The 12466-nt window shown below is 44.1% G+C and overlaps 1 protein-coding gene across 1 annotated transcript in view; it reads right to left on the bottom strand.

Moving 5' to 3' along the window:
• Positions 1-12466, bottom strand: part of LOC124788726 (dipeptidase 1-like) — a 407387-nt gene that overhangs the window by 307892 nt on the left and 87029 nt on the right. The window contains exon 3 of the mRNA XM_047256006.1: positions 8832-8988. Within this exon, the coding sequence (XP_047111962.1) occupies positions 8832-8988 (157 nt within the window). The remainder of the gene's footprint in view (positions 1-8831; positions 8989-12466) is intronic.

Here is a 12466-nt window from a genome sequence, read left to right as displayed (position 1 = left end):
ATCATTTGCATTTCTTTTTGGTGGAGCAATTTCTGTGGCCAGTGGTGTAGATTATGTTCACTCTGTCGTGCAGAATCGGCTATCATGTCATGTAGCTTGAGCTGCAATCTGATATGATGAGACCGACGGGTATGCCCTATCTTCGAAGTCTCCATTACATTTCAACAAGGAAACTCAAGACCTATTTCAATACACAGTCAGCTCGGGTATTACCCACGCTAGCACATTCATCAGAATCCTCATCATTTAAACAAAATTATCAGGAGTTTCTAAAGAACTGCACGCCAGCACTCGGCACCACTACGATTAAATGAAATACGACACATTTCTGTAGCAGCAAGAGATGAAGTTCCCGTAACTCTCATCCAAGTTGAGGCCTGCTGCATGCCCAGACGGGCGAGAATAGTTGTTGCTGCCAGAGATGGCAGCTCTGTTTGTAATATGATTCGTTGATGAAAATTCTAACCTCAGTGAAAGTGAAGAATTACAGGACCTGTTGAAAGGAACGATCAATCTAATGAGCACGGAATATGGATTGAGAGTAAATCGAAAAAACACAAAAGTAAAATGAGGTAGATGAAAGGGAACAGCTAGAATTTTACCAAAATTAGTTTTCACGAAGTAGACGAAGCTAAGTAAGTGTGATATCTTGGAAACAAAATAACCGAAGACGGACGAAGGAAGGAGGACATTAAACGTAGACTATCAGAGGCAAAGAGGCCACTCCTCACCAAAAGAAGTCGACTGGTGTCAAATATAGGCCTTAATTTGAGGAATAAATTTCAGACAACGTGCTTTTGAGCATTACTGTATGGTAGTATGGAAACGTGGGCTGTGGGAAAACCGGAACAGAAGAGTATCGAAAGGTTAGAGACAGGATACTGCGGAAGAACGTTAAAAATCAGGTTAACAGATAAGGTAGGGAACTAGCAGGCTGTTCGCTGAATCGGCGAAGAAATAAACACGGGCAAAACGTTGAAAAGAAGAAGGTACAGGATGATGGGACATGTGTTAAGACATTCATGAGCACCCTCCTTGGCACTAGAGAGAACTATAGAGGCTAAAAACTGTGGGAAAAAGAGAGAGATCGGAATTCATTCGAAAAATAATAAAGTACGGTGTAAGTACTACTCTGAGATTAAGGGTTTTGGTGGTCGAATAAACAAGCAAGAAGACTGACTGAAAAAATGTCACCGTATTACGAACAATTGAAACACCTATTCTTCCTACTAGACTGTATACATAGAATATATTACCGTGTAGTTGCAGTTTCAGTGGGCAACAATGTATTGAACTAACACTTCGCTGCATCCTTCTGGTGAAGAATGCACCTATTGTTGTCAAAAAGGCATGCAGTAGCTATATGCACATGGGATAAAACTGCAGTGCATTGGCGGAGCCGTCTTTTGTACCCAGGTGACTAGTGTGAATAGATTTTGACGTGAATATGGCCGTACGACGGCAATTAACAGACTCTGAACGTGCAATGGTAGTTGGAGCTAGACCTATTGGACATTTCATATCGGTTATCGTTAGGGAAGTCAATACTTGTATTTAGAGATCCACAGTGTCAAGAGTGTGCTGACAACACCAAATTTCAGGAATTACCTCTTACCGTGGACAACGCAGTGACCGGTGGCCATCACTTTTAGACCGAGAACAGCGGCGTTTTCGTATAGTCGTCAGTGCTAACAGACAAGCAACACTGCGTGAGATAACCACAGAAATCAATGTAGGAGGTACAATGAATGTATCCGTTTGGATAATGGGGCGAAATTTGGCATTAATGTGCTATGGCAGCAGACGACCGACGTGAGTGTATTTTCTAATAGCACGACATCACTTGCAGCGCCTCTGCTGGGCTCGTTAACACATCGGTTGGACCATAGACGACTGGAAAACCGTGGCCTGGTAAGATGAGTCCCGATTTCAGTTGGTAAGAAGAGGTGGTAGTGTTTCAGTGTAGTGTGCGCCCCACGAGCCCAAGGACCCAAGCTCTCGACAAGGTACTGTGCAAGCTGATGGTGGCTCCATAATGGTGTGGGCTGTGTTTACATCGAGGGGAAATGGTCATGCCCCGCTCCGTGGAAATCATTTGCAGCCATTCATGGACTTAATGTGGCCAAACAAGTATGGAAATCTTTGGGTTGACAATGCACCATGGTACTGGGGCATAATTGTTCACGATTGGTTTGAAGAACATTCTGAACACATCGAATGACAGATTTGGCCACCCAGATCACCCGACATGAATCCCATCATGCTTTTATGGGACATGATCGCGAGGTCAGTTTGTTCTGAAAATCCCGTACAGCCAACAATTTCGCTGTTATGGAGGGCTACAGTGACAGTATGGCTCATTATTTCTGCACATGCTTCCAACAAATTGTTGAGTCCATGCCACGTCATGCTGCTGCACTACGCAGGGAGAAAGTAGGTACAACACGATAGTATGAGGTATCCCATGACTTATATAGCATCGATATATATCTCTGTCTTCCGTGTAGTGTCTCCATGTCCTCGTTTTTATTATTTCACGTTATGGGAATTCAGATACAGACAAATTCCTGTCCGTTTACTCGTTTACTTACTATCAGAAATGCTGTTTCATGAGGTCTTTCATTAGAAACTGAATTTCTGTAAATTAAGTTTTTTAAAGACTGATTCGTTAATGTCTCTGTATATCAGTTATTCTTTCATGTATTTGGAATAAAGCAACAACACGACAGTGGGAAAACGGGGTAAATAGTAACTGAGAACTATTTTTCGTTAACAATGATTCGCTTCGAGGTGACGATAGAGGGATAGTGTACAGAGTCCCCAATCTTTACTAATGCCTCGTAAAGCAATGCTTTCAGCGTTTCACGCATATCGGCTATTAGCTCAACAATCTTAATTGGTAATTTTTTAATACCGCACCCACAGTATAGCTGTTTTAATCATTGTGTTTGAGCAGATTGAGGAAATAAATTATTAAAAGAAATGACATGAAATCAAGTCTCTATTAGCAGGGCGAGGAGTACGACCTACGAGCTATACGAAATATGGTAAGTGAAAAGAATGTTATCCTTGACGTACGTTTCTAAATTTAAATGGGTGCATTCGAGCCCTCTTTCATCTTATTCCGTTTATATTCCTTGTTATTACTTTATGAGTTACACAGGTGTTTTCGGTGCCTTTCGATGAAGTTCTAGGGAAGGGAATACTCATAGGGCGCTTATATTTACTTCCTTCTGATAAACAATGACGTCACCCTGTTTCACCTTGTCCCTTAACGGTAAGTGTGAATTTATGACTAACTGAATTTTTAAATATGCTGGTTGTGTGACATAGAGATTCTCTCGTGTAGAGTAGCGGTAACGTTTTGAAGTTCCTCTATAGGTGACTGGGAAAATAGTTACCTCCTGAGCTTTCCCGTCATTTTCATTGGTTTGTTGGTTGATTTCGGGATAGGGGGCCAAACAGCGAGGTCATCAATTCTATCGGGTTAGCAAAGGATGAGGAGGAAGGTCGGCCGTGCCCATTCGAAGAAACCATTCTGACATTTGCCTGAAGCGATTTAGGAACGTAAAGGAAAACATAAATCATGATGGCCGGACGCTGGTTTGAACCGGCTTCCTCCCGAAAGCGAGCCCGGTGTGCTAACCAATGCGTCGCCTCGCTCGGCGTCAATTTCGTCCTCAAGTCGGCTACAGGTCTGATCAAAGCCCATCGATGAAAACTGATCCTTGCGACAACGACCGTTATCGAGAACTTTTGTAAGTTACTCTGGGATTGACCGCCGAGGTGTGAGTATGTCTTTGTTCCCTGTAATATGCCTTGGTATGACTGCATCTTGTTTTAGTCAACTTTAACAGCTATTTTTGTTGGGGAACCATTCAGCTATATGAATTACGCGTTAGAATACGTTTTTGATTGTAATTGAGGTGTCATTCCTGTGCAATCAATACGAAATCGGCGAAACAAACATTGCCTTTCGTTGTAATCGGATACTTTCAGTACCTGTGTCGCCTCTTAGTGTGTCGCTAAGAATTAATATCCCACAACTCACAAGCGTCGTATTTATTTTCAACAAGTTTTCGGGACGTAAGGAAGTTACTGGTCTGGAGTATTGAATTTCAGTGTGATACACCTGTTGTGTAAAGGACGTAGCTGATTGGTTTGGGTAACCACATCAAGCGATCCACCCAATTTTCTGGTATGAACTATAATTAATTTTATTGCTGATTTTGCAGTAGTTTCCATGGCGCTGGTGTTTCTACCTTAGGATCACATAATCGCCACTTATGATGAAAGTAACTAATTCGTGGCCTTAGGCAACACCAGTGAATAGACAAAACTATTCGATACAGCAATAATTTTTATTTGTGTGGCGGTTTAAATGGAGTTATTGAATTTTTCGACTTTTATGGGAAAACTCCTATGTCGAATTCTGTCCCACTGTAAAATGGCTCCGAGCACTATGGGACTTAACTTCTGAGGTCATCAGTCCCCTAGAACTTAGAACTACTTAAACCTAACTAACCTAAAGACATCACACACATCTATGCCCGAGGCAGAATTCGAACCTGCGACCGTAGCGGTCGCGCGGTTCCAGACTGTAGTGCCGAGAATCGCTCGGCCACCGCGGCCGGCTGTCCCACTGTAATTCCCCTTTTTTTGTCCCTCTTTGCTTTCATGGTACTGGGATAAGGTCCTACAGTTCTTAATACCTCTTTGGGAACTTTATTGCGTGTACGAAAAATCTAGCTAACCTGCCATTGATGAAGTTTCCTAGGTTTATATTGAAATGATCCAAGCCTGATGTTTATGGTCAGTATTGGGCCCTTTGAAACTTGTTTCCTGAAGTGGAGATTCTGGTATTGTCTTTGTGGCCTTAAGCGATTTCGGCGGAGGAGCCAATATTTCGGCTCACTTCAGTTTTTGCAAGCCCGTTTCTTAGCTACAGTTTACGTGTCTATATATTTATGTGTATATGCATTTATTCTACTTCAGACATTAGTGCAGTAACACTTCGAAAAGCTATCCAACTACTTCACATTCGATTCAAAACTGGTTTCAAAAGGAACTTAATATATTACCATAAATCATATTTTGAAATATCGCATAAACGTCTATCATTTATAATGTATGTCACATTTTATTTTTTAGTACCAACTGAAATCCTTAGGAACCTATGTTTGGCACATGTGTATCTTTGGTTTTGGAAATCTGGGACAGTCATTATACACTCCTGGAAATTGAAATAAGAACACCGTGAATTCATTGTCCCAGGAAGGGGAAACTTTATTGACACATTCCTGGGGTCAGATACATCACATGATCACACTGACAGAACCACAGGCACATAGACACAGGCAACAGAGCATGCACAATGTCGGCACTAGTACAGTGTATATCCACCTTTCGCAGCAATGCAGGCTGCTATTCTCCCATGGAGACGATCGTAGAGATGCTGGATGTAGTCCTGTGGAACGGCTTGCCATGCCATTTCCACCTGGCGCCTCAGTTGGACCAGCGTTCGTGCTGGACGTGCAGACCGCGGGAGACGACGCTTCATCCAGTCCCAAACATTCCCAATGGGGGACAGATCCGGAGATCTTGCTGGCCAGGGTAGTTGACTTACACCTTCTAGAGCACGTTGGGTGGCACGGGATACATGCGGACGTGCATTGTCCTGTTGGAACAGCAAGTTCCCTTGCCGGTCTAGGAATGGTAGAACGATGGGTTCGATGACGGTTTGGATGTACCGTGCACTATTCAGTGTCCCCTCGACGATCACCAGTGGTGTACGGCCAGTGTAGGAGATCGCTCCCCACACCATGATGCCGGGTGTTGGCCCTGTGTGCCTCGGTCGTATGCAGTCCTGATTGTGGCGCTCACCTGCACGGCGCCAAACACGCGTACGACCATCATTGGCACCAAGGCAGAAGCGACTCTCATCGCTGAAGACGACACGTCTCCATTCGTCCCTCCATTCACGCCTGTCGTGACACCACTGGAGGTGGGCTGCACGATGTTGGGGCGTGAGCGGAAGACGGCCTAACGGTGTGCGGGACCGTAGCCCAGCTTCATGGAGACGGTTGCGAATGGTCCTCGCCGATACCCCAGGAGCAACAGTGTCCCTAATTTGCTGGGAAGTGGCGGTGCGGTCCCCTACGGCACTGCGTAGGATCCTACGGTCTTGGCGTGCATCCGTGCGTCGCTGCGGTCCGGTCCCAGGTCGACGGGCACGTGCACCTTCCGCCGACCACTGGCGACAACACCGATGTACTGTGGAGACCTCACGCCCCACGTGTTGAGCAATTCGGCGGTACGTCCACCCGGCCTCCCGCATGCCCACTATACGCCCTCGCTCAAAGTCCGTCAACTGCACATACGGTTCACGTCCACGCTGTCGCGGCATGCTACCAGTGTTAAAGACTGCGATGGAGCACCGTATGCCACGGCAAACTGGCTGACACTGACGGCGGCGGTGCACAAATGCTGCGCAGCTAGCGCCATTCGACGGCCAACACCGCGGTTCCTGGTGTGTCCGCTGTGCAGTGCGTGTGATCATTGCTTGTACAACCCTCTCGCAGTGTCCGGAGCAAGTATGGTGGGTCTGACACACCGGTGTCAATGTGTTCTTTTTTCCATTTCCAGGAGTGTATATGTAACGACGAGTGAGGAACTAAGTGTATTAGCGTGCTTATAATTTGGGACTAGTAATTTTTATGCTGTAGACAGCCGTTGGTTCTTTGGCTTACAAGGAAATAAGTTAGATTTCACTGTTATACTGGTGAAAAAGAGATGTATCGTCAGTGTCACGAAGAAACTTTTCTCCGACTGAATATCAGCCCAAAACGAAGGTTGCGTTTTATTCAGGCAGCTGACAAAAACTGTACCACTATTGACTGCAGATGAACACTAGAAATCATCCTCTAGACAACGCTACCGGAGATAAGCATCAGCACTCGTTAATGGAACGTACTCCTCTCCAAATTAGAAGTGCAAACTACAAGCTGTCTGCTCTAAAATATCTTTATTTACTAACTGTTGTCAATAATACGACTGGGGAGCTGAGTACATTTTACTATCCACTCCCTAAGAAGTCACGTATGCCAGCGTCACGACGCGTCGTGGCAGAGTTTAATCATTACATACGTTAACGGATAATTTTTCTTTCAATATCGATTCCAGAATGTTTGATGTACTTCGTGTGGTTATTCAGAGGTTCACAATAAATATCTATTTCATCGTAAGAGGATGGAAATGTTTAAGCCCGTCACGCAATTCCATATTTTTGTCTTTCTCAATAGCGTTTCGCGGAATTAACGGCGTCATCGCTCCAGGGATTCACATTTGTGTTCGCGAAGCATTTCCGTAACAGTTAATAGTTGCATGTTGATGGAACCTTTAGCTAACAAATCTAACAGATCATCTTTGAATTGCTTCGCTTTCATCCTAAGATCAGATCTGTCGAGGATCCGAATGGGTTCAGCTGTCCTCAAGAATGGTTTGGGCAGGTATTCTGTAACAATTTTCCTCTAAAGATGCCTACATATTCATACAATTCTCCCAGTAAACTGATGTCGACCGTCAGCGTTCCCTACAACCGATCTCACGTACTCGATCTGTTTCACTTCCCCTTGCAAGGCTAGGCCTCGATATTTAATTGACGTTACTATGTCAAGAAATACAACTCTAATACAATATTTCAAAATTACAGGATTGTTTTTCTTAAACATTTGTTTTAGTTTGCCACATTCAGAGGAAGTTGCTGATCATTACACATAATAGATATTCTGTTTAAGTCATGTTGTATCCTTATAGATTGACTGAAATACAACACTTTCTCATATACTGCAGCGTCATGAGCAAACAGTAGCAGACTGCTGCTCACCTATTCGTCAGCTCATTGTGTAGAGAAGAAGAGCGTTCCAGTCACACTTCTCCGCGGCGCTCTTGACGATACTTTTGTCTCCGACGAACTGTCGCCGTCGAGGGGAATACGGATTACTCCGAGGGCCCAATTTCTTTTTTTCATTTTTGTTTTTATTCGCGGTCCGATCGGTCGCAAAATTAAAGCCGCAGTAAGAGTCCGATGAAGTTTCGCACAGATGTGTTGCGTCCCGTTCTTAGCACACAGCTAATACTTAACCAAGCCTAGAACAGTTGTTTCCCGCCAAGTGTGAAGTCTGTGCCGCCATTCAATTTCCCTATGCAGAGGGATTCCGCCAGATTTCAAGCATACATCACAGGAAAGTGCGGCAGTGGTGCAGCAACTTTGAAGCTGGGGGCACAGAGGTTCATGACGGTGGCAGTCAGGGAAGGAAGTCTATGTCAACCTTAGATCTTGTTTAGCAAGAACAGAAAGAAGTAAAGAGGAATATTGTCACAAGGCATTGTCTTTCTTCATGACAATTCTCGACCTCGTGCTACAGCTGCAACAAAGAAGCTCCTGCAACGTTTTCGATGGGCAGTGTCTCCATCTCATTTTTCTCTCTTTACCCACTTGAACCGCAGCTACGAGGATGACATTTTGGTTCAGACAACGAGCTGTTGACCATCGTAAACAATTGGCGGAAAGCACATGCAGCTGCCTACTAAGACAGGTTATCGGAAATCTGTTGCTACGGTACGACCTTTGTCTAAGTGGCGACTAGGTAGAGAAGTAACTGGAAGGAATACCTACATGTTTCTAATAAGACATTTCTGATTTTCAATATGTTTTCCATTTCACTTCCGATCCGACAATGAAAAAAATAGCTCTCGTACTTGTCGGGTTACGTGTGAAACTGTAACGAGGAAGCGATGCAGTGAATTCCGGGCGGCCGGAAGCGACTTACCCGTCGATGAGCGGCACGTCGCTGAGTATTCTGCGCACGACTGCGACCCTGGAGTCCAGGCTGGAGGGCGGCGGTTCTTGCTGGAAGAGCGGCCCCGCCACGAGCCCGCCCGCGGCCAGGCACAGCGCCAGAGTCACCAGCGAGACCGCCACCGCCCCCAGGCGCCGCCGCCCCCACCGCCGCCGCCGGCCGATCTCCGCCTCACCTGCGCACACCGTTGTAATCTCACAAGCTTGCACTCTACCCTCTAGAGCATCATTGCCTCAATAAAAGTAAGTGATCTTACGTTCTATGACTTTGCCATCAACGTGAGCACATCAAACTGGAACGAGCTTGGCTATGAAAATTATTAGCATTTTAGCACGTCCATTCAAACTGGTAGGAGTAGCGTCATTTAAATTTTGTATAAGAAAGTACTGCCCTTCTGACCATAAGCAGACCAAATAGGATCAACAGATAGCCATGTTATCATCGGCCAATAGCGCCATTTGCGTACTATGAGGGTTAGCACACAGCACACCTGGCCGTTGTTGATTTAGCAGACCTGGTACCATTGTCGCTTGGTCATGTACTTCCTCAGGTTGCATCATGAGGCTCATTGCTCCCTATTCCAGACATCCCAGCAAGGAAGAATCCACCAATCGAACACGACGACCTGCGCATTTGCGACACTTAACACTCACCACATGTTGTGTAAGAGGAAAGATTAAGCATTGAGTTTGTCATTCAGGTATTACATTTGAATATTGTTTGTGTGAAGAACGTGTTATTCTAATTGTAAGAAGGTGAAACGCCTATCTCCACATGTCGGAAGACGACGATAGGGGGATCGTGGCCTCTCGAGCTTGCAGCCTATTGTTCCGGGGCATTGCTGCTCGCACTAGTCCCGATAGTACTCCTGTAATGCAAGTGGAGAATCGGTAAGTCTACACCCAATGCCATGCAGAATCTCAGTGGCCTTGCACGGTTACTAGCGCTGGAGAGATTAGACATGTTATTCACTAGTTTGTACAATGTTGTAGAGCCGTGACATACTTGTCTAGTCAGAATATAGGCTTGTTTGCATTAACACAATTGTACACACCGACAATATGACGATGGTTAAAGCACTATGGACTGTCTTTACAGAAACCGTCGTTGTAGCTTCACTGGACGCGGCAATATTGTTTGCACGCTGACAGTGTTTCACCCAGTAACAACACTGGGTACAAAAGTAACACCTCGTCGTCTTTCTAGATGAGTCTGTTCTCATAAAACAACGTGATGAATCATCATGGTCAGTTAAAATTCATGGTGAAACCTTCAGCCTTCATTTATTTCACACGGTTCGCTACTAGTTTCTGTCCTTAGCCATTATTAAGCTTAGCTGGCCAAAACGGCAGGAAATCTATAACGTAAGTTGAACATGGTGTAATTATGGTATAACTTTCCTGCTGTTTATGCCATAAGCTTGAGAATGGAGACCTCCGAAATCAGTAGTGAATTCTGCTAAATAAATGACAGCTTAAGGTTTCACCACGAATTTTAAGAATTATTTGGCGGTTGAATATCCCCACGTCCAAGGAGACTTCTTGTTCAGGTTTGAAGCGCCTCTTGACGTTTTAACGTTTTTTTTTCTCAAATCCGCATTATGCAAAACAATTTTTTTAATTCGCCCACACACATTTCGACACCTATTTGTCGTGCTCTGTGGGTCAATTTTTTTCCTGTAATGTCTAATACAAATTTTATAATCGTTTAACTTTTTTATGCCTAGAAATTATAACACGTATGTCGAAAACTAAGCAAAAAACAATTTATAACTATTAAGCCTACAATGGATAAGCGATTATAAATTTCGCCCACAGAAGATGACACATAGGTGTTGATACATGTCTGAGTCAACCGAAAGAGTTTCGATAAGGCGAATTGAAAAAAAGGTAAAATTAAAAAAGATGCCCAAGACATGATGAACGTATCTCTGGGTGGAGAGTCCAAACGGAACAAACATTTACAGATTGCATTCGTCATCATCAGAAGGGCGCGAGAACCAGAACCGGTTCGAGAAAATTTTTTTTTCCACAAGCAACATATACCTTTCCTTCGGATTTTACTCATTTCATAAACACAAAATGTTTCATAATTCTTGGTCAGAAGCGTACAGAAGTACACGATACCTGAAGCAAAGAATTCTCAGTAAACAAGAATCCGCAAACTTTGTGGCTACCAGCCACAACTGACATTTTTCTGCGTAAACTACTGCATGTCGATATCCGCAGCTCGTGGTCTAGTGGTTAGCATTGCTTCGTCTGGATCACGGGATCCAGGATTCGATTCCCGGTCAGGTAGTGAATTTTCTCCACCAGTGGACTAGGTTATTGTCATTATTCATTCATCATTCGGGAAAAGCAGCGAAACCGTACCGTAAAAAGATTGCGAAATTCTACGGGCGATGATAACCAAGCAGTTGAGCACCCCACAAACCAAATATTATCAGCATCACACCATGTCGGTCCTGATGAGGTCATTGTCTACATTTTTGAGACAAGGGGCTGCGAACAAAATAGATACGAAAGTCGAATACACAGTCAGATTGCCACTTCCGTCTTTTATTTGCGGAGCGTCTGTTGTATGAGTGTTCATGGTAACATGGAACATTACAGAAACGAGTAGTATGTGGATATGTATTTCGTGTATGGCAGGGCTAACGACAATGCTCTGGAGGCTGCTTGTCGAACGTTACAAGGATCATCAGTGCCTCTGAGAATCCGGGAGCTTTCCACATGCTACGGGACCGAGTGGGCCTGCAAAACTTACACTATTGCTTGAAAACGTGACTCTACAAACAATCGAACACTGACCAGGAATCTCGACAAGGAGACGTGGCATTTAAATTCGTGGAAGGAGCCACAGTAGTGTTTGGAGAATAATGCATCGCAGTGCAATGTATCCGTATCACCTACAACGAGTTCAGTGCGTTAGTGTGGCGGGATTTGGTTGTGGACTAACGTTCTGTCAGTGTGTTCAGAAACGAAATACGGCCAATCACACGAATATTAACAGTTTATTTACTGATGAAGGGGGCTTACCTCGTGGCGACGTTTAATTGCATGTTTGTGGTCATCTAGGCTTCAGCCCACAGTCTGCTTCACAGGTGTGTACATTATTTTCAAGTTCCTGTTTTCTGTTATAACGCGTATGAGTAAACAGTATTTCCCTTTTCATGCTTCACAGACATGAACATTTAACATTTTCTGCCTTCCATAATTGTACAAACTGGTGAGATTACTTTCTCCCTGGAAACTTCACAGCCATGTGTATAAATTTACTACTATTAATGTTTCAACCTATGTCTTTGGCATTTATTGGTGCTACAGTCTATTCTCTCTGTCACAGACGAATATATTCTTTCCAGTGTCAACTGTGTGTTCATGTGAATTACTGGAACTGTCGTTTGAGAATGTTTAGATAAAATTTGGACATGAACTTGCATCGGTAAATAAAAAAAAACAGCGTCTTTGGTAAGTAAATAAACAATTGTCTTTCAGGTTTCATTTTATTTTCGACCAGAACCTTGCTACTGTCAGATCCTATCGAATTGTTTAGTCTTGCAACGATTTACGAGTTGAGGTGCGGGCTATCTGAAAAATTTGTAA

This window comes from Schistocerca piceifrons, chromosome 3 (assembly GCF_021461385.2).
Source record: "Schistocerca piceifrons isolate TAMUIC-IGC-003096 chromosome 3, iqSchPice1.1, whole genome shotgun sequence".
Classification (NCBI taxonomy): Eukaryota; Metazoa; Arthropoda; class Insecta; order Orthoptera; family Acrididae; genus Schistocerca; species Schistocerca piceifrons.
This window is presented reverse-complemented; position numbering and strand designations above follow the sequence as displayed.